The 26,470-nt window shown below is 44.8% G+C and overlaps 2 protein-coding genes across 4 annotated transcripts in view; one reads left to right on the top strand and one right to left on the bottom strand.

The window, feature by feature from the left end:
• Window positions 1-103: 103 nt before the first annotated feature.
• Window positions 104-14,995, top strand: LOC110502240 (nuclear pore complex protein Nup205-like). Its single transcript, XM_090215483.1, has 5 exons — window positions 104-264; window positions 382-541; window positions 10,131-10,451; window positions 12,065-14,160; window positions 14,294-14,995. Exons 1-2 carry the CDS (start codon window positions 104-106, stop codon window positions 503-505), a joined length of 285 nt encoding a protein of 94 aa, XP_090071609.1. The 3' UTR covers window positions 506-541; window positions 10,131-10,451; window positions 12,065-14,160; window positions 14,294-14,995.
• Window positions 14,996-15,167: 172 nt separating this feature from the next.
• Window positions 15,168-26,470, bottom strand: part of LOC110498123 (FYVE, RhoGEF and PH domain-containing protein 4) — a 110,876-nt gene continuing 99,573 nt past the window's right edge. For all 3 annotated transcript variants that reach the window (XM_090210682.1, XM_021574732.3, XM_090210694.1), the window contains exons 4-17: window positions 25,380-26,049; window positions 22,809-22,898; window positions 22,411-22,556; window positions 21,940-22,096; window positions 21,409-21,547; window positions 21,092-21,150; window positions 20,689-20,835; window positions 20,409-20,581; window positions 18,853-18,883; window positions 18,463-18,534; window positions 18,230-18,355; window positions 17,921-18,058; window positions 17,705-17,845; window positions 15,168-17,408 (exon numbers count right to left, since the gene is read on the bottom strand). In XM_090210682.1, the coding sequence (XP_090066808.1) occupies window positions 17,148-17,408; window positions 17,705-17,845; window positions 17,921-18,058; window positions 18,230-18,355; window positions 18,463-18,534; window positions 18,853-18,883; window positions 20,409-20,581; window positions 20,689-20,835; window positions 21,092-21,150; window positions 21,409-21,547; window positions 21,940-22,096; window positions 22,411-22,556; window positions 22,809-22,898; window positions 25,380-26,049 (2,350 nt within the window). In that variant the 3' untranslated portion in view covers window positions 15,168-17,147. The remainder of the gene's footprint in view (window positions 17,409-17,704; window positions 17,846-17,920; window positions 18,059-18,229; window positions 18,356-18,462; window positions 18,535-18,852; window positions 18,884-20,408; window positions 20,582-20,688; window positions 20,836-21,091; window positions 21,151-21,408; window positions 21,548-21,939; window positions 22,097-22,410; window positions 22,557-22,808; window positions 22,899-25,379; window positions 26,050-26,470) is intronic.

The raw sequence follows: 26,470 nt of genomic DNA, 5'->3' as shown, positions 1-26,470 counted from the left end.
TTGCTGAGTAGAGTATTGGAAGCTATTTTGTAGATGACATCGCCGAAGTCGAGGATCACGTTACCAATGGAGATAAACACTGGTAGAATGTTTGCTTCTAAATATGTATTTTTATTCAGGTGAGAACCAGCAACACCACTTCCCAGGTCTGAGTTGGGGGCTGGTTGCAGTGCTGCTCTACTGGGATGGAAAGCTTTGTGTGGCCAACTCCCTGCGCTCGCTCATCCAGTGCCTCCACTGCAAGACATTCACCTTGGAACTAAGGTATAATCTACTTCCTGCTTTCATTTTTCTTATTTCTGTGCCTTGATGATTAAACCGCAGAGGACTGTGTGTTCTCTTGTGCACTCTGTTGACTTGGTTATGTGTGTTCTCCCTCAGTGAGGAGCTGTTGGCCCTCACCACACATTTCACAGATGAGCTGATGAGCCAGGGCCTGACGACGTGCCTACTGACGCTGGTATCAGAGATCAATGTGATGCGGGAGTTTGAGCGCCTTCAGTAAGAGCGTGGCCTGGGAAACGAGAAACATAGGAAAGAGGTGAGAGGAAGCCCTTCTCAGAGGAATTGTATCATCACACAAACAACATGCTGATTTAGGTCTACACCATCACTGGTATTATCAGGCCGTATTAGCTAGCTACATTTGCTCTTCCTCAGTACATTTATTAGCTAGTTAGCTAGTGATAGAATAATTTGTATGTTTAAGATCATGCCTAAAGTGTTCCACTCTGAAACCATATAATTCTGTGAAATGTATTAGAATCATAAAACTATAATCTGATGATGTGTGTAGTTTGTCAGATTTAGAACCAGGACATTTTGTTCCTGTTTAGCTGCCGGGGCGGCAGGGTAGCCTAGTGGTTAGAGCGTTGGACTAGTAACCGGAAGGTTGCAAGTTCTGTCGAGCTGTCGAGCTGTCGTTCTGCCCCTGAACAGGCAGGGGCAGAACAACCCACTGTTCTTAGGCCGTCATTGAAAATAAGAATTTGTTCTTAACTGACTTGCCTGGTAAAATAAAAAATAAAATAAAAATGTAAGCAGGGTGCAAGTGTGAAGGATAAGAGGAGCTATCAACAGATAAGTTGTGCTACTGTGAAACCAATAACAGGACATGCTGTGAGAAAGGAGGAGGTGAGAAATTGTTAGGCTTGCAGAAAATTATGAAACATGTTGCAGAATATGATAAACAATGTAGTGTAGTGTAGTTCCAATGTAGTGGAAAAGTAACTGTCTGAGCAAGGCGTAATTTAAGATTTGAACTTGTTTGTAGAGTTCGACCGATTATGATTTTTCAACGCCGATACCGATTATTTGAGGACCAAAAAAGCCGATACCGATTTAATCGGCCGATATTAAAATAATAAAATAAAATGTATTTGTAATAATGACAATTACAACAATACTGAATGAACACTTATTTTAACTTAATAGAATACATCAATAAAATCAATTTAGCCTCAAGTAAATAATGAAACATGTTCAATTTGGTTTAAATAATGCAAAAACAAAGTGTTGGAGAAGAAAGTAAAAGTGCAATATGTGCTTTGTAAGAAAGCTAACGTTTCAGTTCCTTGCTCAGAACATGAGAACATATGAAAGCTGGTGCTTCCTTTTAACATGAGTCTTCAATATTCCCAGATAAGAAGTTTTAGGTTGTAGTTATTATAGGAATTATAGGACTATTTCCCTCTATACCATTTGTATTTAATTAACCGTTGACTATTGGATGTTCTTATAGTCACTTTAGTATTGCCAGTGTAACAGTATAGCTTCCGTCCCTCTCCTCGCTCCTCCCTGGGCTCAAACCAGCAACACAACGACAACAGCCACCACATCGAAGCAGGGTTACCCATGCAGAGCAAGGGAAACAACCACCCCAAGGCTCAGAGCGAGTGAAGTTTGAAACGCTATTATTGCCCGCTAACTAGCCAGGCATTTCACTTCGGTTACACCAGCCTCATCTTGGGAGTTGATAGGCTTGAAGTCATAAACAGTGCAATGCTTGACGCACAACGAAGAGCTGCTGGCAAAATGCACGAAAGTGCTGTTTGAATGAATGTTTACGCGCCTGCTTCTGCCTTCCACCGCTCAGTCAGATACTTAGATACTTGTATGCTCAGTCAGATTATATGCAATGCAGGACACGCTAGATAATATCTAGTAATATCATCAACCATGTGTAGTTAACTACTGATTATGATTGATTGTTTTTTTATAAGGTAAGTTTAATGCTAGCTAGCAACTTACCTTGGCTTACTGCATTTGCGTAACAGGCAGTCTCCTTGTGGAGTGCAACGAGAGAGAGGCAGGTCGTTATTGCGTTGGACTAGTTAACTGTAAGGTTGCAAGATTGGATCCCCCGAGCTGACAAGGTGAAAATCTGTCATTCTGCCCCTGAGCGAGGCAGTTAACCCACCGTTTCTAGGCCGTCATTGAAAATAAGAATTTGTTCTTAACTGACTTGCCAAGTTAAATAAAGATTAAATAAAGGTGTAAAAAAAAAAAAATTGACAAAAATACTGATTTGCGATTGTTATGAAAACTTGAAATCGGCCATTCCGATTAATCGGTCGACCTCTACTTGTTTTTGTGTGTGTATAAACGATTTGCTCTGAAGATTCACAACCTTCAGGAATTAGACAGAGATATAAAATAGTTCAGTTAGAACATTGGGATAGAAATTCCCGTGACACTAGATATTAGCATTAGCAGCTAACAATTAGCGTCTCACTAGATTTAGGGCAACTTGCTAAGAAAATACAAACTAGCTGTTTGCTAGTTTGTTTGCTGATGTAAGAAACACAAACTAATAGTGTCATTATAGAACTCTAGTGGATTTATATTAAGAAGCAAAGTGAAAACAAAGTGAAAACAGCATTGTTGTCATCAACATTGTTGCATGTGCTGCATTGACCATGCAGACTGAATGCGAGTGTCTCCTGGTTGAGGAACATCAAATGCGCTCTTTGAGTGATGGGGCGTGGCTAGGTTTGTGTGGAAAGTGGCACGGAGAGAAAGAGCGGAGGGAGATGACTCAAGTAGTGAAGTAAACTATAAAAATTGACATTACACATGGCTTATCACATTTTAACAAACCAAACATTCAAATACCGGTATAGAAGGTAAAGTGAAAAACCAAACCAGTCCCTGCATCAATACCGGTATATCATAAAATACGGAATACCGCCCAGCCATACTATCATCTGCATATAAATGGATGAGATAGCTCAGGCAGTAGGAAGCTATGTTGTTGATGTAAATTGAGGAGTGCGTGGAGCCTAGGATCGCGCCATGGGGTACTCCCTTGGTGACAGGCAGTGGCTAAGACAGCAGATTTTCTGACTTTATACACTACACCCTTTGAGAGAGGTAGTTAGCAAACCAGGCCAAAGACCCCTCGGAGACACCAATACTCCTTAGCCGGCCCACAAGAATGGAATGGTCTACCATATCAAAAGCTTTGGCCAAGTAAAAAAAAAAATAGCAGCACAATATTGCTTAGAATAGTCGCATTAGAAGCGGTGGGAGATGAGGAAATGTTGGACCGTCAAGGAGGCATGCCTGAGTCAAATAGGAATCCTGACTTAATGAAGTGGTGATTGAAGAGCTCAGCCATGTGCTTCTAGTCAGTAACAACCACATCATCAACTTTAAGGGACATGGGTAGCTGTGAGGAGGAGGGTTTATTCTCCAGGTCTTTAACCGTTTTCCAGAACTTCTTGGGGTTAGACCCACAGAGAGAGAACTGCTCCTTAAAGTAACTAACTTTGGCCTTCCGGATAGCCCAAGTGCACATATTTTTCATTTGCCTGAACGATAACCAGTCAGCCTGAGTATGCGTGTGCCGAGCCTTTCGCCAAATGCAATTCTTGAGGTAGAGTAACTCTGCAAGATCGCGGTCGAACCAGGGCCTGAACCTGTTTTTAATTCTCATTTTCTTTATGGGGCGTGTTTGTTAAAAATACCACTGAAAATATTAAAAAAAGAAGGTCCAAGCTTCTTTGACAGAGGGGATCAAGCTGATTCTATACCATTTTAGAGGCCAGTTCATGAAGGAAGGCTTGCTCATGAAAGTTTTTTAGCAAGTGTCTATGACATCAGGACAGGTCATTTCACTGAGCAGCCATTACGAACACAGGCTGTAAAACCGTGATCACTAAGGTCATTACACAAAGCACCGGACTGATACCTATCAGGATTATTTGGGAGGATAACATCGAGGAGAGTAGCCTTTTCTGGGTGTTTGGAGTCATGCCTTGTGGGATTGGTAATAATCTGAAAGATTTAGGGAGTCTCATTGCTTTAGGACTTGGTCAGGTGGTTTAAGCATGTCCAAGTTTAGCTCACCTAGCAGGACAAATTCAGATTTAGTGTAAAGGGCCAGGAGAGAGCTTAGAGCAGGTAGGGAACAGGCTGGTGCTGATGGAGTACGATAGCACCCAGTAACAGTCAACAAAGAGCTATTTGAAAGTTTAATGCTTAAAACCAGCAATTTGAATTTGTATCTGGTCTCTCCAGATGGGAGCCTTAACTCAGCATTCAGTCCCCATGAAGCAAAATATATCATTGTAATGTACTTTATTTATTTATTATTTTCTTTATGGCGTTCACAATAGCATCATACCAAACACTACTCACTCAGTTCCAGGTTGGAATGGTGTCCTCAGCTGTTTGTTTGCTAGAGCATCCTCCGTATAGCCTGGAAAAAGGAAACCTTGAAAGCAGTAATCTCTCTAGTTAATTTTGGTCAACATTAGGTTGTAGGTTTAGAGTTTTGATCTGGAGCTAAGGCCATGCTGTGCAGGTTAGCATCCTGCATACAGTGCCTTGCGAAAGTATTCGGCCCCCTTGAACTTTGCGACCTTTTGCCACATTTCAGGCTTCAAACATAAAGATATAAAACTGTATTTTTTTGTGAAGAATCAACAACAAGTGGGACACAATCATGAAGTGGAACGACATTTATTGGATATTTCAAACTTTTTTAACAAATCAAAAACTGAAAAATTGGGCGTGCAAAATTATTCAGCCCCTTTACTTTCAGTGCAGCAAACTCTCTCCAGAAGTTCAGTGAGGATCTCTGAATGATCCAATGTTGACCTAAATGACTAATGAGGATAAATACAATCCACCTATGTGTAATCAAGTCTCCGTATAAATGCACCTGCACTGTGATAGTCTCAGCGGTCCGTTAAAAGCGCAGAGAGCATCATGAAGAACAAGGAACACACCAGGCAGGTCCGAGATACTGTTGTGAAGAAGTTTAAAGCCGGATTTGGATACAAAAAGATTTCCCAAGCTTTAAACATCCCAAGGAGCACTGTGCAAGCGATCATATTGAAATTGAAGGAGTATCAGACCACTACAAATCTACCAAGACCTGGCCGTCCCTCTAAACTTTCAGCTCATACAAGGAGAAGACTGATCAGAGATGCAGCCAAGAGGCCCATGATCACTCTGGATGAACTGCAGAGATCTACAGCTGAGGTGGGAGACTCTGTCCATAGGACAACAATCAGTCGTATATTGCACAAATCTGGCCTTTATGGAAGAGTGGCAAGAAGAAAGCCATTTCTTAAAGATATCCATAAAAAGTGTCGTTTAAAGTTTGCCACAAGCCACCTGGGAGAAACACCAAACATGTGGAAGAAGGTGCTCTGGTCAGATGAAACCAAAATTGAACTTTTTGGCAACAATGCAAAACGTTATGTTTGGCGTAAAAGCAACACAGCTGAACACACCATCCCCACTGTCAAACATGGTGGTGGCAGCATCATGGTTTGGGCCTGCTTTTCTTCAGCAGGGACAGGGAAGATGGTTAAAATTGATGGGAAGATGGATGGAGCCAAATACAGGACCATTCTGGAAGAAAACCTGATGGAGTCTGCAAAAGATCTGAGACTGGGATGGAGATTTGTCTTCCAACAAGACAATGATCCAAAACATAAAGCAAAATCTACAATGGAATGGTTCAAAAATAAACATATCCAGGTGTTAGAATGGCCAAGTCAAAGTCCAGACTTTCTCCAATCGAGAATCTGTGGAAAGAACTGAAAACTGCTGTTCACAAATGCTCTCCATCCAACCTCACTGAGCTCGAGCTGTTTTGCAAGGAGGAATGGGAAAAAATGTCAGTCTCTCAATGTGCAAAACTGATAGAGACATACCCAAGCGACTTACAGCTGTAATCGCAGCAAAAGGTGGCGCTACAAAGTATTAACTTAAGGGGGCTGAATAATTTTGCACGCCCAATTTTTCAGTTTTTGATTTGTTAAAAAAGTTTGAAATATCCAATAAATGTCGTTCCACTTCATGATTGTGTCCCACTTGTTGTTGATTCTTCACAAAAAAATACAGTTTTATATCTTTATGTTTGAAGCCTGAAATGTGGCAAAAGGTCGCAAAGTTCAAGGGGGCCGAATACTTTCGCAAGGCACTGTATGTACCTGCCAGAAAGTCCAAGTTTATCTAACTCCAAATCTATCCTTTTGTAAAAAAAAATATTATGATGATCTCTCTGTCAGGCTGTCATGACCAGTCAAATGTATTTCCATCAATGAATAGGCTAAAAATTATTATTTCACAACGGGATTTCTTGTTCTCCCCAACAATTGGCCGGCGGGCAATTTTATTTGTCTTTTCAAATTTTTTTATCTAACAAAAGTCTGCTATTACCGGCTAATGTAAACCCTACTATAGGCCAATATGCACAAAGATGTGGGCAAATTCTCTGAAGAGCCAAAAATAAAGCTGGTAATACTGGATCCTATTTTGACAGGTTGCACATCAAAATATCAATCATGCATTCCCTGGATATGTTATATGAAATAGCTGACTTTAATCATAGGCTACCATCTCAGTTGTCTTACTTGACACTGGAAAATTGTCTAGAGCCCTGTTGCTAATGTAAAGTTAAGCCATTTTTTAAATCATTGTATTTATCAAGCAAAATAGTTACATTCATCACGATATGCCCCTTTGTTCATATTGCTCGCCCAGCTCTAGCGCTCCCTCAGATTTATTGCTATCAATTTATTACAATGTAGATTTTTGTCTCTATCGCCCAGCTCTAACATGATACTTAATTCATCCTTCAATAGGACATTTTGTAACCGCTTGTGTGATGTACCACAGGTGGTGCTGTTTAAGTTTGTGCATCAGATGGGGGATCTGCCGGCCCCCACCCTGTACATCCCATACCTACCTACACATGCTGAAGGGCCTGGCTAACGGCCACCAGTGTGCCCACTACTGCGTCAGCCTGCTAAAGACCAACGGGTCCTCACACGGTTACTATACATACTCTCACCTGCAATGCCCTGTAGGAATCTGTAAATAAACAAAGGAATTTTCTCATGTTCTCACTAATGGTGCTCTCCAGGGCTCGGTACAAGTGGAGGTCCTCTCTTGTTCTCTAGCTAAAGATAAATGCAGCATTCATTCACTGATTTAACCTCTGAACCACCCATCCCGGATCTGGTATAATTGTCATCAGCAACACTGAATAGCATAGCACCACAGTCAAATAATATTACTAGAAAATATTAATATTCATGAAATCACAAGTGGAATATTGCAAAACACAGCTTAGCCTTTTGTTAATCCACCTGTCGTCTCAGATTTTGAAATTATGCTTTACAGCGAAAGTAATACAAGCGTTTGTGTAAGTTTATCGATCGCTCGACAAAACAATAAGTACACTTAGCATCAGGTAACTTGGTCACGAAAATCAGAAAAGCAATCAAATTAATAGTTTACCTTTGATCTTCGGATGTTTTAACTCACGAGACTCCCAGGTAGACAACAAATGTTCCTTTTGTTCCATAAAGATATTTTTTATATCCAAATACCTCCGTTAGTTTGGTGCGTTATGCCCAGGAATCCACCGGAAAGAGCGTTCATGACAACGCAGACAAAAATTCCAAATTATATCCATAATGTCCACAGAAAAATGTCAAACGTTTTTTATAATCAATCCTCAGGGTGTTTTTCAAATATTTATTAGATAATACACTGCTCAAAAAATAAAGGGAACACTTAAACAACACAATGTAACTCCAAGTCAATCACAATTCTGTGAAATCAAACTGTCCACTTAGGAAGCAACATTGACAATAAATTTCACATGCTGTTGTGCAAATGGAATAGACAACAGGTGGAAATTATAGGCAATTAGCAAGACACCCCCAATAAAGGAGTGGTTCTGCAGGTGGGGACCACAGACCACTTCTCAGTTCCTATGCTTCCTGGCTGATGTTTTGGTCACTTTTGAATGCTGGCGGTGCTTTCACTCTAGTGGTAGCATGAGACGGAGTCTACAACCCACACAAGTGGCTCAGGTAGTGCAGCTCATCCAGGATGGAACATCAATGCGAGCTGTGGCAAGAAGGTTTGCTGTGTCTGTCAGGGTAGTGTCCAGAGCATGGAGGCGCTACCAGGAAACAGGCCAGTACATCAGGAGACGTGGAGGAGGCCGTAGGAGGGCAACAACCCAGCAGCAGGACCGCTACCTCCGCCTTTGTGCAAGAGGAGCAGGAGGAGCACTGCCAGAGCCCTGCAAAATGACCTCCAGCAGGCCACAAATGTGCATGTGTCTGCTCAAACGGTCATAAACAGACTCCATGAGGGTGGTATGAGGACCCGACGTCCACAGGTGGGGGTTGTGCTTACAGCCCAACACCGTGCAGGACGTTTTTCATTTGCCAGAGAACACCAAGATTGGCAAATTCGCCACTGGCGCCCTGTGCTCTTCACAGACGAAAGCAGGTTCACACTGAGCACATGTGACAGTCTGGAGACGCCGTGGAGAACGTTCTGCTGCCTGCAACATCCTCCAGCATGACCCGTTTGGCGGTGGGTCAGTCATGGTGTGGGGTGGCATTTCTTTGGGGGGCCGCACAACCCTCCATGTGCTCGCCAGAGGTAGCCTGACTACCATTAGGTACAGAGATGAGATCCTCAAACCCCTTGTGAGACCATATGCTGGTGCGGTTGGCCCTGGGTTCCTCCTAATGCAAGACAATGCTAGACCTCATGTGGCTGGAGTGTGTCAGCAGTTCCTGCAAGAGGAAGGCATTGATGCTATGGACTGGCCCGCCCGTTCCCCAGACCTGAATCCAATTGAGCACATCTGGGACATCATGTCTCGCTCCATCCACCAACGTCACATTGGACCATTGATTGTCCAGGAGTTGGCAGATGCTTTAGTCCAGGTTTGGGAGGAGATCCCTCAGGAGACCATCCGCCACCTCATCAGGAGCATGCCCAGGCGTTGTAGGGAGGTCATACAGGCACGTGGAGGCCACACACACTACTGAGCCTCATTTTGACTTGTTTTTTAAGGACATTACATCAAAGTTGGATCAGCCTGTAGTGTGGTTTTCCACTTTAATTTTGAGTGTGACTCCAAATCCAGACCTCCATGGGTTGATAAATTTGATTTCCATTGATAATTTTTGTGTGATTTTGTTGTCAGCACATTCAACTATGTAAAGAAAAAAGTATTTAATAAGAATATTTCATTCATTCAGATCTAGGATGTGTTATTTTAGTGTTCCCTTTATTTTTTTGAGCAGTGTATATCAACCGGGACAGTTAGCTTTTCACTAGGACCGGGAGTAACAATGGCCGCCTTTCTCTTTTGAGCACAACTCACTCTGAGAGCCCCCACCTATCCACTTACGCAATGTGGTCGTTCACGCTCATTCTTCAAAATAAAAGCCTGAAACTATGTCTAAAGGCTGTTGACACCTTAGGGAAGCCATAGAAAAATAGGAATAGGAATCTGGTTGATATCCCTTTAAATAGGCAATAGGGATGCATAACAACAGAGAGGTTTCAAAAACAGGGGCAGTTCCTGATTGGATTTTCCTCAGGTTTTAGCCTGCAATATCAGTTCTGTTTAACTCACAGACAAAATTTGGACAGTTTTGGAAACTTTAGAGTTTTCTATCCTAATCTGTCAATTATATGCATATTCTAGCATCTGGTCCTGAGAAATAGGCAGTTTACTTTGGGAATGTTATTTTTCCAAACATAAAAATAGTGCCCCCTAGCTTCAAGAGGTTCAGGGCATACACCTCCTAAACCTCCACTTCCTATTCCCTGGTTGTGTTTGTCCCTGGCAGGTACCTGTATCACAGCAGCACCAATCCAGAGGCGGCCTTCCAGAGCACTAAGATCCTCTGACGCATCGCCCGCTACCCCAACATCTACAACTGGCTGGTGGGAGACTTCACACATGACCAGGCTAGTCACTCCAACTCACCACCACTCCTTTCATTCGCTGCCTGCCAGACTTTCAGCTGGCTAAGAAGGAGGCGAGGATCCGCCACGAGACCCAGATCCTGAACCTTCTGATCACTTCCCTGGAGCTAAAGGCCCCCAACCTGGCCATCTATCTGGTGGGCTACGAGGTCAAGAAGCCCATCTCCTCCACCAACCTGCAGGTTGGCACCAGCTGCTCCTTCTCTTACATGCTGGGTTGTATTCATTAGGGCATTCACAGTAGCAAAAACAGTGGAAATCAGAAGTATTATATTTTACATCATGCAGGTTTCTCGGCACAAATATCCAAACCTAAATGGCTCCCAATCAAATAAAAAATGCGCTGACATATCCTAAAAACAGGACAGGTAAAAGTAAAATGGGCAATATGGAATGGACATCAGGCTACTCACAACTGCTGTCCAGGAGTTGCACCCCGTGGGGTAAATTGTCATGATTAGCAGTTTCAAGTTTGTAGCTGTAAAATATTGACAATCTGATCATGGCAAAAAATATAATACTTATGATTTCCCATTGCAAATAGGTTCAGGATAACTCCTGACAATGTTGATTGGCTGATATTCAGAGCTTAAATTACCAAATTGATTAGTCACAGGACTCTGGACTGCAAAGGTCTGTTTTACAAATGGTGGGCCTACCACATGTATGGGCATTCATAAAATTCCATTGCGGGACGACATGGTAGGGTACACCCCACCCCACTCCTTTCCGGACCGGACGTCTTTTTTTGTGTGTTTTACAAATGGTAGGCCTACCACATAGATGGGCATTCATAAAATGTCACTTTAGGTGACACTAGGTTACACATCAGTAAGCATGGACCAACGCTGATGGTGTAGTCCGGACCGGCTTTAATTTCCACAGACGTTGGTTTTTAGTCCTCTCCGGACCATTCGGGACCGGCTTTGATTTGGTCCAAACATATAAATTAAGTCCTTTCAACTTTCATTCAGAACCGAAAATGAACCTGATTTCACCGTCCAGAAAATACATATTTTAAACTTTCATTCATAACAAGAAAAATGAACTTGATTTATTTTTCGACCACAATTTTGTGATTAGCTGTAACTCCCTAACAGGCTTGGGGAGTGGCTAGGGTCGAGTTATGCGTCCTCCGAAACATGACCAGCCTAACCGCGCTTCTTAACACCTGCTCGCTTAATCCGGAAGCCAGTTACACCAATGTGTCGGAGGAAACACTGCTCAACTGACTACCGAAGTCAGCCTGCAGGCGCCCGGCCCGCCACAAGGAGTCACAAGAGCGCAATGAGCCAAGTAAAGCCCCACTGGCCAAACCCTCCCCTAACCCGGACGATGCTGGCTCAGTTGTGTGCCTCCCTATGGGACTCCCGGTCACGGCTGGTAATGACACAGCCTGGGATCGAACCCCAGGCTGTAGTGACGCTGCCACACTGATGCAGTGCCTTAGACCGCTGTGCCACACTGGAGGCCAAAAAGGCATCTCTTCACTTTTCATTCAGAACCTAAATTGAACTTCAACATCTGGAAAATACGTATTTGCTTACTGGGACTATTCTATTATTGTCTTGCCTAAGGTGGCAGAACAGCCAGGACTGGCCCTGAGCAAAACTTTTTGCAATGGAAAATGAAAACAAGCGTTAGTTTTTGGACAGGTGCAGGTAGTCCCTCCCTGTTTCAGTTAATTTTCTTCTGTTTGGTGGCTTTCATGACTCCTTCAACTTGCCCCTGTGAAACAGAATTTTTAATTGATATTTGGCTGTGTGATGCTAAGGAAATCTTCTCTCTCTGTCAGGTGTGCTGAGGTGCCCACAAAGCTGCCTGCATGCCATCCTGAGTCTGCTGCAGAGAGGCAGTGAGATACGCTTGGGTTCCGTGCTCACCATCCAGGCACCACACCTGGCTGAGCACTGTTACCAGGTCATCTACCAGCTGTGTGCGTGCTCGGACACGTCAGGCCCCACCATGCGATACCTGAGGACCAGCCAAGACTTCCTGTTCTCATCTGCAGCACCTGCCCTTCATTCTACCAAGTGAGCTCTTCACTGTCATATCGATACAGTGTGCTCCCATCCTGGTCTTCTCTCCGTCATCTGCACTGATCTGAAAACACAGGATAGGTGGTAGAAATATGGCAGATGCCAACCAGAGCATTTATACTCCTACAAAAACCCAGTCGTCTTTTTTAACAGAGCTGCCAGAGAGAAAGGAAACTACTCCGGGTGTCAATCTTCTCTCTAAACCGTGTCTCTCCCCCTACGCTCTCATGTGATGAGATCTCCACCCTGTCCCAGATATCCTGGCTTATGAAGACAACGGGCATCGAGCTCAGAGTGACATCACTCAACCGCCAGCACTCACACACCCAGCGCCTCCTCCACCTTCTGCTGGACGACTAGCCTCACACTCGGCACGCAGATAAGACCTACTACTCACTCACTCACTATGCACCCACACACTATGAAAGTTGGATGCATTGGATGTATTGTCATTCACTGATGTAAATGGGATACGAGGAAATGTGCAAAAAGCAAAACCCTTTACAGTTAGCCTCTTTGATTAGCTGATGAGGAGACGGGCATGGAGGAGGAGTCCAAATCTGTCAGCTGATTCCTGCACTTATGTCTAGTTCTTCAGTCTTCACATATTTGTGAATCATAATGCGTTCTGTCATTCTGTCTGTAATAATCCTGGTATGAATCATATGCATTCTGTGACAATAGAGCAGGGGTACTCAACTCTGACCCTTCGAGGTCAGGAGCCTGCTGGTTTTCTCTTCTACCTGATCATTAATTGCACACACCTAGGGTTCCAGGTCTAAATCGGTCCCTGATATTAGAGGGGAATAATGAGAAAATGCAGTGGAACTGGAGTTGAGTTTGAGGGCTACAGAGCCTCTGTATTAGCAGTTGCAAAAGCTAAGAGCCCCTCTCCTGCCCTGACTCAAGACCTGTCCCTGCCCTCGGGCCTGTACTCTCGTGTGCCCAGCCTGGGCCTGGTGCTGTTCCTACTGAAGAACATCGCTGCATACTTCTTCCACCAGAGCCAGACAAGCTCTGGGAAAGCTGCAGTGCCTGGAGCAGCCACCCCCTGAGGAGCTCAAAGAGGAAACACACATTCAACCTATTGACAAGGTGATAGTGCCTCAGCCCTAACCCTCCTCTATCCCTGTCTCTCTGTTTGGTGTGTAGCTGTGTCTGTGTTTGGTACTGGAGTAGAGAATCTCTTTGGTCCAGAGGAGCCTCCTGGTCCAGCTTATCAACAACAGGGCCAAGCTGCTGGCCTTCTGCTCCTGTATCCTACCATATTAAAATAAACCAGATGAAGTCACACCAGACTTCTGTGCAGGGGTTAGGTAAAGGGACTGATCTAATGGTTTAGGGTTCATCTCAGGGTGGTTTTGATTTTAGGGATTTTGTAGGAGGATGATGTGCTGTTGGGTATGTATGATTAATGACGTGCCCTGAGCTGTAGCTAGTTCATGTGAGAATGAGAAATACCTTGACCTAACCACACCTCCGATGTGATTGAGACCTGCCTGTTTGTACTTTGGCGTCACCTGGAGTTCGACCTGTTGTACTGCACCCCCACCGACCCCAAGGACTCCCTGATGCCTGGAGCCAGCGAGGTTCTCCCCAGGCTAACCCTGTCTGGAGATTGAGATCGGACTGGCTTTTGGTAGAAGTCACCCTTAATCACAGATCTAGAATGCGATAACGCTACCCTCTAGCCTAACCTTGATCATGAGGGGAATGAAAAATCTGACCCTGTTTCAGTGGGCATCATCCAACTCCAGATGACTGCAGGAAATGTGATGTTAGTGGTGTTTCTCGAATTCCCCAGACTCATTTGGACGTGCCCTGGGTCTGGCCAGTCAGCCAGCAAAAGCAGGTAAGAGACTAGATTACACTAACAGTGTAACAGTTCTTTGAAAATCTGCACAGATTAGTTTATAAGGGTAGGATTTGTGTTAGCCTCAGTGGCAAACCGTTTAATTGTTGTATATGTGTGAGTTTGTTTTCAGTAAGACCCTGTGTCTCCAGCTGCACAGTGACATGGGGTCCGGCTTTGGGGAGGCTCTACAGAGGAAGCTGCAGAGTGACATGGGGGCAGGCTCTACAGAGGAAGCTGCAGAGTGACATGGGGGTAGGCTCTACAGAGGAAGCTGCAGGAGGTGGAGGGACTGAACAGCCAGGTCCGCTCCCATTCCACCTTCATCCAGGCCCTGGTACGCAGGATACAAGGCCTGTTCCACCAGCCCAAGAGCTGAAACAGTCAACGACCAATACAATGAACAAGACCTAAAACCTGTGGAACAATGTTCACCTAAAGAGTACACCAGGCCAAGGATATGGACATTCCAGAACCAGACACACCTGATCTTGAGAATTCTATTTAAACCAGACTCGACTTCCCCTATTCACTCCAGTCTATTCTACTGTCCTCCGTCTCTCCTAAGACGGGCGCTGTGCAATGTTAGTCTGACTGATGTAGTTTGCCCAATATTTTTTAATTTTCTTCACAAAACACACCTTTTGGTATAATGGATTTTTTTTCTAAAATGTAATGATTTTCCAATGATTTATTGATTTTATTGCAGGGCTATTCAACTCTTCGTGGTCTGGAGCCTGTTTTTTTGTTTTGTTCTCCCTGATACTTAATTGCACCCACCTGGTGTAAATCAGTCCATGATTAGAGGGGAACGATAAAAAAAAGTGGTACTGGCTTTGAGGTCAAAGGGTTTGTCTCATCTTTTGTAACAGGACTCATTTGAGTGACTTATGATCAGAGGAAGCAGGAAAGGTAACCAAAACAGGCCTCTGCACTTTCTGCAAAGGTCAACATGCCCAGTAGTGAAAGTAGAATTGGTTCACAAAGCAACCAGTGACACACTTCCATAATACTTAAACTTACTTTATTTTCTTACAAGGTACACTTTATATTAAGACCGTAAAGTGCGTAGATTCTCAAACCTTGGAGGGGGATCGGGAGAGTGGACAAATGTCCAAAACCTGGTTTTACGTTCAGATTTCATAAGACAGGATTGTTGTGCTCTTCTGCATTGTCTGTATCAGAACTGCGATTGGAGAGGTGCAGTGAGGCCATGTCACACTCAGACCATGAATAGAGGATTGGAACAGTAGAACCTATGAACAGAGGTTATAGGCACATTACCCGCTTCCATTCTATACAAAGGATTCTGCAATCACAGGATGGAGTGAGTGACACCTTACTAGAGTGAGGGACAGCTATCTATGGTTTGCATTGAGAGACAGAAAACCTTAGTGAATCTGTTAGTCTACCTGGCTTGGCTGTGTCAGACAGAACACATGGAAATTTGAGGGATATTACTTTTGTGCTAATTATTTTAAATCATCATGTGCATATTTGATAAATTACTTTTTAAAATAAAATTAGGTACAGTATTTAAAACATTTACATTTCTTTCCCCACCTGGTCATAATGTTTACCTCTGTGCCGCTTCGAGGGGTGATTTCGCTATGTAGAAGACAGGATCTGGGTCAGTGGTAGTCTGTCATCCCTATGGGTCAGTTACATAGAAAACCCCACCGTATATTCTATATTCCGATATATACATGTCTACAAAAGGGCTGTGGGGCTAGGTAACTACAGCTGTACAACCATTAATTCTCATCCGCAATACTGCCCTATGGGTGTGTGTATGTCTGTCTTCATTCATACTATACAGCATTAGAGTAGAAAGGCCCCTCTAATGATCACAGCAGTAGTAAAAGTTTTCAACTTCACTTTTCACTTTTCAACACATTATTGTGACCAGGATGTGGTTGCTTAAGAGGTTACTTTGTGACTCTCTTGGATTCCAAGGCGAGGAAGGTTGATCCAGCTTAGAATGAGTGCAGCAGAGTACCCTGACTGCCTAGCCTGGCTGGAGAGGCCATCCCTCAGCCTGTTTGGATTGAAGCCTGTTCTGGATGGGTGAGCACTTCTGCATCATTTCCTGTTTGCTTATGGGGTTACTTACAGCAATTAAAGTGTAGAGTGATCCTCTCGATTGCTATTCTGGCTAATTGCTGAAGTCTTTCTGGGACATTGACCCAGGCTCTAGAGGAACTCATTATATTCTTGCCAGTAGAACATGGCTCCTGGCTACTGTGATGTGAAACTACATGATTGTAGGAGTGAGGACTGATAACTTTCCTAGTGATACTGTCCAAGGACCCTTTTTAGTTTGAAACACCACCCATGTCTCTAAGTTAAATAAAAACAATTAAAAGCATAAACACTGCAAATACTTCAATGTACACATTGTACAGGATCAACATCTCAGATATCAAAACATATGGAGAGCATTGCTTCTCTGTACATAAAAATGCATTTGCCCCTGTCAGGGAAAACTGAGTAACACATATGTACAGGTACACAGGGCTGATGCAATGTACCGACCAGGGTTCGTCCAATTCCAAATATTCCCAATTGGAATTTCAGTGTACTTCTGGAATTGACCCCAACTCTGGTCTAGACAGCCAGTCTCTTGATTCACATAATTAGACTCATGTCTATGAAGCTGGAGGATATCTGTTGGGCCTGCAGGCATCCCCAGTAAAGCCCGAGGACCTTAGTGTCCTCAGTGTACAAGATGCCCCAGGCAGGTTGTCCTGAATAGTGCCTGTCTGTCTGAGTGAAGCAGAGACTGTCCTGAGGTCCCCTCCTCCCTGCTCCACTCTAATGATGATTGGAATGCACAGCTCGATTGGTAGAATCCACTCAGGGAAGGAAGAGAGGTGTGGATTGGCAAGGGAAGGCAGCTTATCTAGCACTGAGTTTCCACACTGTGTGTCCATGAGGGTAGCATGGGAGTGGTGTGTGCATAAATGCACATAGGTCTCTGGCAATCTTCAGCTGTCTGAGCTCATCTCCTGGGCGCCATCCATGGCCATGGTGTTGGCATCGTTGGGAGGGGGGCACTCGGGCACCTCCCCAGTCACGGCCACCCGGATCACCTTGAGCCAGCGCTGTTTCAGCTCGTCGCTCTCAGCCGCGAAGCTGTGGACTGATTTGGACTGTGACAAACGGAAGCTGGCTGGAAGGTCAGCAGGCCGGGGGCTGTCTTCCACAGAGTAACCCAGCAGAGGGATAGTGGACTGGGCCTTCACATCCTGAGAGGAGGGGGAGATGCAAAGGTAGAGATCATTTATATCGGAACTCGGGAGAGGAGTTTCTCCTATTCAGCTAATCAGGTCACAGGGTGAAGGAAATCCTGTCCTCATTCATAACAAATGTGGTTATAGAGAATGTCCACATCACAGGAGGTTGGTGGCACCTTAATTGGGGAGGATGGGCTCGTGGTAATGGCTGGAGCGTAATGAGTGGAATGGTATCAAATACATCAAACAACATGGTGTTATGTCGTTCCAGCCACTATTATGAGCCGTCCACATGGTGCTTGACTGACCTGTGGCGCTCCGTAGAGGTAGAGAACTAATGCCTCCTTCTCTGGGATGAGACACCACACCTTCCCCCAGGGCTTGTTCTTCTCACAGTACTGCAGGAAGCCACACATGATGCTGCTGCCGGAGAACTGGGCCGCCTCGATCTGGGGACAGAGGAGTGCTGTTTAGACACAGAAGACATGCCGATGCAGGTGTGTGTGTGTGTGTGTGTCCCTCACCTCCAGAATACCCTTCTTCTTGCCCTCGGACTTCTCCTCTCCAGTCAGGATGGAGTAGCAGTCCTTACAGACCTTGTTGATCTTGTTGCTGTCGTACTCCAGGGCCACCTTGTTGTCTGAGCACTTCCAACACACAACCTGATACAGGAACAGAAGACATCAGTCTAACACTGAACGAACAACACAGTGGCTAGTTTACAAACAGCCATCAGTCAAATGGGTTGAGCATCACAAATAGAATTAACATGTTATAATGGGTGCTGGATTAGAGGGAGGGAGAGCATGGTGTCGAGCGGACGTTTCACTCACATAGCCACAGGCTCGACAATGGTGTCTCCGTCGTGTCAGAGCATTGAAGGACTCTTTACACTTCATACACATTGTCACCTCATTGTCCCGTATCCAGCGAGGGGCACGTTTCCCCAGCTCTGCCGTCTAGAGAACAATACACACCGAAGCACGTAGCTCAGACACAGGAGGGTCTTAGACACATACAGTGCACAAGAAGAGTCAGCGGTCATGTTCACTGTGATGACACTCACCAACACGTCTTTGGAGGCTGACTTGAACGTCTCATTCTTCTGATGGAAGATCTCAATGGTCTTCTGAAAAGCCTGTAGGCCACACATACACAGACAGTAACACAAACACAGACAGTAACACAAACACAACCAGTAACACAAACACAACCAGTAACACAAACACAGACAGAAACACATACACAGACAGAAACACATACACAGACAGAAACACATACACAGACAGAAACACATACAGACAGTAACACAAACACAACCAGTAACACAAACACAACCAGTAACACAAACACAGACAGAACACATATACAGACAGAAACATGGTCAGCAATACACACCAAAATCTGCTGAACATACAGGAAATAAGTGTAAATCAATAAGAAGGTGTTTATGTACCTTTATCCAATTGTCCTTGTCTGGTTCAGAGCTGAAAAATGAAAAACATGGTTAGGCTATTAGCTGGCCAAAAGTAGGCTACATGAAAAGTGTAACACTAATATGTGTGGGTTTTCAGGAAATGTATGTACATCATCTGCAGTTCCTGTGGTGCAAATGAAGATCCTATATCTGTATGGAATGTTACACTATCATTTACATTTACACGCCATTTAGCAGACGCAAACTACAGCATTCATTTTCATACTTTTTTTTGTACTGGTCCCCCATAAGCACCATGCTAAAGGTCAAATTATCATAAGAATTTGGTTGGTGATAGTCTTTTTTTTTTTTTACCCCTTTTTCTCCCCAATTTCGTGGTATCCAATTGTTTAGTAGCTACTATCTTGTCTCATTGCTACAACTCCCGTACGGGCTCGGGAGAGACGAAGGCTGAATGTCATGCGTCCTCCGATACCCAACCAGCCGTACTGCTTCTTAACACAGCGCGCATCCAACGTGTCGGAGGCTACACCGTGCACCTGGCAACCTTGGCTAGCGCGCACTGCGCCCGGCCCACCACAGGAGTCGCTGGTGCGCGATGAGACAATCCCTCCCTAACCCGGACGACGCTAGGCCAATTGTGCGTTGCCCCACGGACCTCCCGGTCGCGGCCGGTTACGACAGAGCCTGGGCGCGAACCCAGGGACTCTGATGGCACAGCTGGCGCTGCAGTACAGCGCCCTTAACCACTGCGCCACCCGGGAGGCCGGTTATCCATAGTCAATCAAATTACAACAGCAGTTGTTACAAAATGCTTATACAGAAATCCAGCCTAAAACCCCAGAGAGCAAGCAATGCAGATGTAGAATCACGGTGGCTAGGAACAACTCCCTAACAAGGCAGGAACCAGGCTCTGAGGGGTGGCCGTCCTGTTCTGGTTGTGCAAGGTGAAAATAGCTAGCAATAGGGTGTGGGACTGTAGTATACAGTTATCCGTTATTTTGAGAATCATGGCAACAAATGTTTTTTTTTAATACATTTGGCTATAGGGTGGAGTAAACCTAGGGCTGTTATCTACAGCTAACTACCAAAATAACACTTGAGTAAATGAGGGATACAAAGTATATTAAAAGCATGTGGTTCCACACAGGTGTGGTCCCTGAGTTAATGAAGCAATGAACATGCTTGATTAACACCCAGTCGCCTACCATGGCCAGAAGAAGAGATCAGTGACTTTGAAAGCGGGGTTTCAAAATACCGTGTGTGTCTCAGTCACCAGATCTCAACACAATTGAACACTTATGGGAGATTCTGGAATGGCGCCTGAAACAGCGTTTTCCACCACAATCAACAAATCACCAATTATAGAATTTATTGTGGAAAAATTGTGTCGCATCCCTCCAATAGAGTTCCAGACACGTAGAATCTATACCAAGGTGCCGTGAAGCTGTTCTAGTGGCTTGTGGTGGCTCAACGCCCTATTAAGACACTTTATGTTGGTGTTTCCTTTATTTTGGCAGTTACCTGGATGTATGGCTCTATAGGGTGTATTAAGTGTGGATGTAACAGCTTACCTGGCCTGCAGCTCCAGGGTCCTCTCCTTGCCAGACACCTGGAAGGTGTGGGGGTAGTCCTCGTTGGTGGTCCCTAGAACCTTCATGCCCTCGATGCCGATGCGGGTGCGTACTGTGTACTTGGGCCCTCCCAGGCTGAACTTGGGCACGCAGTACAACAGCATGTTGTTGAACTGACGGGGAACAAAGAAAGACCCATGATTAATGCTTGTTTTGCTAATATATTGCTCAAGACTTGGTTGAGTACAGAGAAAGTGAAATGTGTGTGTGGATTTCTCACCAGGAAGAGGTATCTCTCCATAGCCGAGGTGTTCCTGGCAGCCAGCTTCAGGATGTGTCCCTCCTTGATGAACTCATTGGAGGCGTTGACGATATCCTCTTCCTCCCCTAACATCTCATAGATCTCCAGCAGCTTCTTCAGATTCTCCTGAGCAGGGAAGGGGTTTTAGTTGTATTCAAAAATCTTGGTTGGGTTCAAGCACTAGCCAAAAAGCAAGAAATGTAGAGTAGAAAGAGTAGAAATGCTGATCTAGGATCAGGTCCCCCTTGTCCATATTGTCTTATTCGTAAAAATCATAGAGGCATAATTGATCCTAGATTAGCACTCCTACTCTGAGAAACTTTTTGAATACAGGTCCAGATTTTATTTAAGATTTTAAGAGTGGTGTGCTGCAGATACTCACAGATTTTCGTATGGCACTGTTGGAGTGTGTGGCTGCCATGGCGATGATGTTCAATGACTCTGAGGAACATGGAAAGAAGGAATGATGAACTTTGACCTTATGAAAATGAAATTAATGGTGTAATAAAAATGTTCTATAACTATAAACAGTTTTGTGTGTTTTCAATGTAAGGCAAATGTTTCTACTTAAAAAAAAAAAATGTGTGTGAAGTAATTACATGATTATAATCACAAGAAAGTCTTGTCAAATTCTATGTGCTCTCTATCTGCTCTATAGTGTTCAGATTAGGACTAGTAAAAGCACTCCAGTGTACTCACTCTCTGCGTCTCGGTGGTCGGGGTCGTCCTGAGGCAGTTTCTTCAGGTAGTCTTTGAGCAGCATCTCGTAACGGGGAACTCTCTGTACCGGCTCCAACATGTGGTGCTGCAACGTCAAACAACCACATGCCTCCTGACTCTGAAACACACAAAATAAAACAGTCCACTGTCACTTCAAGGTTCAAGGCTTAAAAGTAAAACCACACAAATTGTTAGATGAATATCCATTAAACAGGACCAGTTGACACGACCATAAATTATTCAATTGTTCCATTCCATGATGACTATTCATAGTACAAATCAATAGTGAGATATCAATAGATTTCTTTCTCCTTGGAAACCAAATGAGACCCCTTGCAGCAGAAATCTATATATACACAGGTAAATTATCGCAGTGCTGTAGTCCCAAACTCAGATCATATAATTCCTAGAATTGCTATGGAGTTATATAATTCCTATATATGGTTAATCCACAACAGCAGACCTGTGCACTTTTGAATCAGGCCTTGTGTTTAGAATCTACACTCGTACCTGTATGTCCTGGATGATGGCTTTAAACTGTGGAGAGCGGTCCGTCCACTGTTTCAGCAGCTCCATGGCCTTGTCAAAGTTCTTCACATACTCTGCGTACATCTTCAGGAAGGGTGTGAGCTTCTGCAGGATGTCCCCCAAGCGAGGGGTGGACTCCCTGTAGGGAGGGGTGACCGTTAGATAGGGACCTCAAGGTAACCATCCCTTAACCCTGAAACTCCAAGTGGAGGATGACTCAACCATGATTTTTCAATGGACAGACCATTTCAAAACCACAACTTCCCTTTATTACATCTGTGTCTGAGTGAATCTGAATGAGTCACAGAGGCTGAATTGTTACTCATCTTAGTAATATTATTTTTTATCGTATTTTCATGCATTCTCAGGGGTGAAATTTGTGAGCGCATGCACTTGAAAGGGTCTGTGTTCAGAGTCTATAACTGTGTGGCCAGTCAGTCATGAGGAGCTTACCATTCTCCCATGCGTTTCTCCAGGTCAGGCAGCAGGAACTGGCTGTGGAAGGTGTTGATGGAGGAGATGTTGGAGAAGATGTTCTTCACCACGTCAACAGGGAACGTGCCCTTCAGAGCCTCCTCCATCAGCTTGGCACAGAACACCTGCATGGTGGCACAACATGGCCAGGTGAGTTAAACACATTGAATTGATCATAATAATGAACACTGCCTTCTATTCATGCTGAGGTAGACCCGGGTCAGTGTTCAGTAGGACACACCATGTCCAACAACAGAATGTCGGTGTGATAAGTTCAGGTAAAACCTCCCTGTTTCTCACAGTATCAAAACGTTTTCTACCTACTGAACAGAACCCTGAAATGACAGAACCCTGGACGGACAGTGGGACACACTCACCTGGTCCAGCAGGTTGAGCCGTGTGACGTAGGCTCTCTCCGTCTTCAGGAGCTCATTGGCAATCTTGTGCAGCTTCTGTTCGTTGGTCTCCTGAAACACAGAAGAGAGAGGTATGTCAGTTGGCTGTGGGCCAAAGTTGGGAAGATACATACTGCATGTACAGTTCATAGACATGGCCATATTCCTATAGCTGGAGGGGGTGAAAAGGGCTCCTTGACAAATAATATATGTTGTGTTCAAGTCAGGTTAGACAATTGGGACTAAAGGGGCTGTTGAACTCTGAGCCTGAAGGTCATGCTCACTCCCATATTGTCCTCATGCTGCGCTAGGATCCCGTTTTGTTATAGCAGACACAAACACACTTCCCCAGAGAGGTCTACAACAGCATCATTTTAAAAAAAAACTTGCGCTTCAACACAGCAATGTTAACATTAAGACAACAAAGACTTTCAGTTCAATCTATATTTTATGTTCCTTTTAAATAGGAGTGCTGCTTGAACTATGTGTTCCTGTGTGTATTGGGCTATTGCGGAGTGTGTGTGTGACTGTGGTGTGGGGGTTCTCCTCAAAACAGAAAATGAAAGGCTGGAAGAGAGAACTTCTGTTCACAGTGTCAGAGTGCTTTGTGTGCAGGGGAACCTGTCACTGTGTTACTGTAACAGAACAGTATGTCAAACACCGACCAACGAGTGTCTCCCACATACTTAAGAAATCAAGATTCTGGACCTCCCGAGTGGTGCAGTGGCCTAAGGCACTGCAGTGCTTGAGGCATTACTACAGATCCGGGTTTGATCCTGGGCTGTGTCGCAGCTGGCCGTGCCCGGGAGACCCATGAGGCAATGCACAATTGGCCCAGCATCGTCCGGGTTAGGGGAGGGTTTGGCCAGCCGGGTTGTCCTTATCTCATCGTGCTCTAGCGACTCTTGTGGCGGGCCAGGCACATGCACGCTGACACGGTCGCCAGTTGTACGGTGTTTCCTCCGACACATTGGTGCGGCTGGCTTCCGGGTTAAGCGAGCAGTGTGTCAAGAAACAGTGTGGCTTGGCAGGGTCGTGTTTCGTAAGACGCATGGCTCTCGACCTTCGCCTCTCCCCAGTCCTTCCGGAAGTTGCATCAATGGGCAAGACTATAACTACCAATTGAATATCACGAAATTGGGGAGGAAAAGAGGTAAACATTTGTAGCATTTTATAAAAAATAAAAAAAATGTTATCAAGATTCTGCAGGATTCTGATTGTTAGGGCTGAACAGAGAACGAATGCTCACTTCCTCTATTCATTGATATAGATGGATTCTTTGTGTGTATCCCACATGTATTGTTCGAGAGGAATGTTGTCTTGCTCGGTGCTCTGTACAACTATTTATTCTCATATTTATTACCTTGAATGTATTATTCTTCCCTATCACAATATACAAAGTAGTTCATTAACATTCAAACCCTTTACTGTATTTGATGCCCAGAGTATTACAAATTATTCTACCTCAAAGCAGTGCTTCCTTGAACTCTCCACCCCAAATCCACACGAATAGACTGACTGTAATTTGGTTACTAGTCAAGTATAACTTTGAGTGTGTTTACTGGAAGAATATCCAAGCAAGCTGAATGTTTCACACATTGAGAAACCACTTGCAACGGTTCTCTGTCTCAGCTTGCTTATAATAATAATAAATGCCATTTAGCTGACGCTTTTATCCAAAGTGACTTACGTGTGTGTATATGTTATAGGTATAGTGGTCTACTGAAGGTACACTGTCCTGCTAAAACTGACAAAACACACCCCCAGCTCTACTGTATGTTCTGTACTGCTTTTATCAAAAAGACAACATTTCTACCACCCATGGTCCTATTCTCTCTCTGCTAGCTTAGTATGTCAAGTAACCAACATAAATACAGTATAGACTGATAAGCCATGAAGCATAGGATCCACTTTAACTCTAGCTAAAGCCCATGTCTCATACACTACCATTCACTGCGGAGTGAACGTACTAATCTGAGAGACAGATATTTATAATCACGAGGCGTTCAGCCAGGCAGCAGCAAGGCTCAGTCAGTTCAGTCCTGAAAATAACACCCAGCAGTAGCAGACTCAGTCAGTAAGAACCAGACACACTGCAGAGACAAAGGCTACACTCTTAGAAAAAAAGGTGCTATCTAGAACCAAAAAGCGTTCTTCGTCTGTCCCCATAGGTGAACCCTTTGAAAAAACCCTTTTGGTTCCATTTGGAATCCTTTCCACAAAGGGTTCTACATGGAACCCAAAAGAGTTCTACCTGGAACCAAAACGGGTTCTATCTGTAACCAAAAAGGGTTCTCCTATGCGGACAGCCGCAGAACCCTAGTGTGTACTGTAGTAAAGGGGCTGTGATGTTACAGTAGACTGTGAAGTCAGTTAAATGAGACAGCACATAGCTCTAATGGGCAAAGATCCTGAAACATCTGACATGGTGATATACATAAATGTGCTAGGGAAAACACATGCAGAAACACCAACACTGTACTGACATGAACTCTCTGTCCACTCAGTGTAACAGCTTTATAGTAACACCCCCCCCTCCCCACAGACACTTACCGGTACCTTCTGCTCTACAATGGCCTCCTCCTTCCTTTGTTCCGGTTGGGGGTCTCCTGTAGGTTCACTGTCCTCCCCGGTATGGGTCTCTGTCTCGGTATGGGTCTCTGTCTCGGTATGGGTCTCTGTCTCGGTATGGGTCTCTGTCTCGGTATGGGGCTCTGTCTCGGGAAGGGGCTCTGTCTCGGGAAGGGGCTCTGTCTCGGGAAGGGTCTCTGTCTCGGTATGGGTCTCTGTCTCGGTATGGGTCTCTGTCTCGGTATGGGTCTCTGTCTCGGTATGGGTCTCTGTCTCGGTATGGGTCTCTGTCTCGGTATGGCTCTCTGTCTCGGTATGGGTCTCTGTCTCGGTATGGGTCTCTGTCTCTGTGTTTGTAGGGAAGTTATCCCCACTCTGCTCTGTGCTCCTGTCCCCCATGTCCCCATTCACCAGGGCAGTGTCTGTCCTCAGGGGGGATCCACTCTCCCTGTACCTGTCTCTGTCCATCTGGGCTAGCACCCCATTAGCCGCTGGTTTGTGAGCATCCTGTGGCGTTCCTGGGACAGAGCCTAAGTTGTTGTCCTGTTGTTTGGGCTCAGACTGTCTCTGGTAGCACCAGTGAGCCGGACTGCAGAGGGGGGACTTACTAAGCTGCTTCAGTGGCGAGCCCTCCCTCTTGGTTTCCGACTGGCTGTGAGAGGAGAGGAAGAGGGATAGAACAGGAAGAAGTCAGAGACCACCGCTGATAAACAGGTAAAGCCAAAGATGACAGGAAAGGAGAAGAGAGAGCAAGTTCAGTTGCTGTTAAGTGTAGTGACTAGTGAGTGGCGTAAAAGAGTGAGAGAGACAGAGACTGCGCGGTAGCATTAAAGTATGTCCGCAGGTTAAAAATAAAACACGGGGCTGCGGTGAGCTGTGCAGAGGAGGTGTGAATGATTAGGGCATGGGAGGAGTGGAGGAAAAGAGTGGAGGAGAAGAGGAAGACTGGAAAGGAGCACCAGTCCCCAGAGATAACCTGCTGTCCTACTTCTGAATGCACACATACACATTCACAAGCACACACACACACACACAACCCTCCATCTGACATTAGCATAACATACAGCTCGTCT

This window comes from Oncorhynchus mykiss, chromosome 2 (assembly GCF_057628025.1).
Source record: "Oncorhynchus mykiss isolate SJ-2025 chromosome 2, ASM5762802v1, whole genome shotgun sequence".
Lineage (NCBI taxonomy): Eukaryota > Metazoa > Chordata > Actinopteri > Salmoniformes > Salmonidae > Oncorhynchus > Oncorhynchus mykiss.
Note: the sequence above shows the minus strand (reverse complement) of the source record. Positions and strands in the feature narration are given on the sequence as shown.

Coding starts and splice junctions, on each gene's coding strand:
- LOC110502240 (XM_090215483.1), top strand. CDS start 104: ATGTATTTTTATTCAGGTGAGAACCAGCAACACCACTTCCCAGGTCTG. Junction 265..381: donor ACATTCACCTTGGAACTAAG/GTATAATCTACT, acceptor GTTCTCCCTCAG/TGAGGAGCTGTTGGCCCTCA.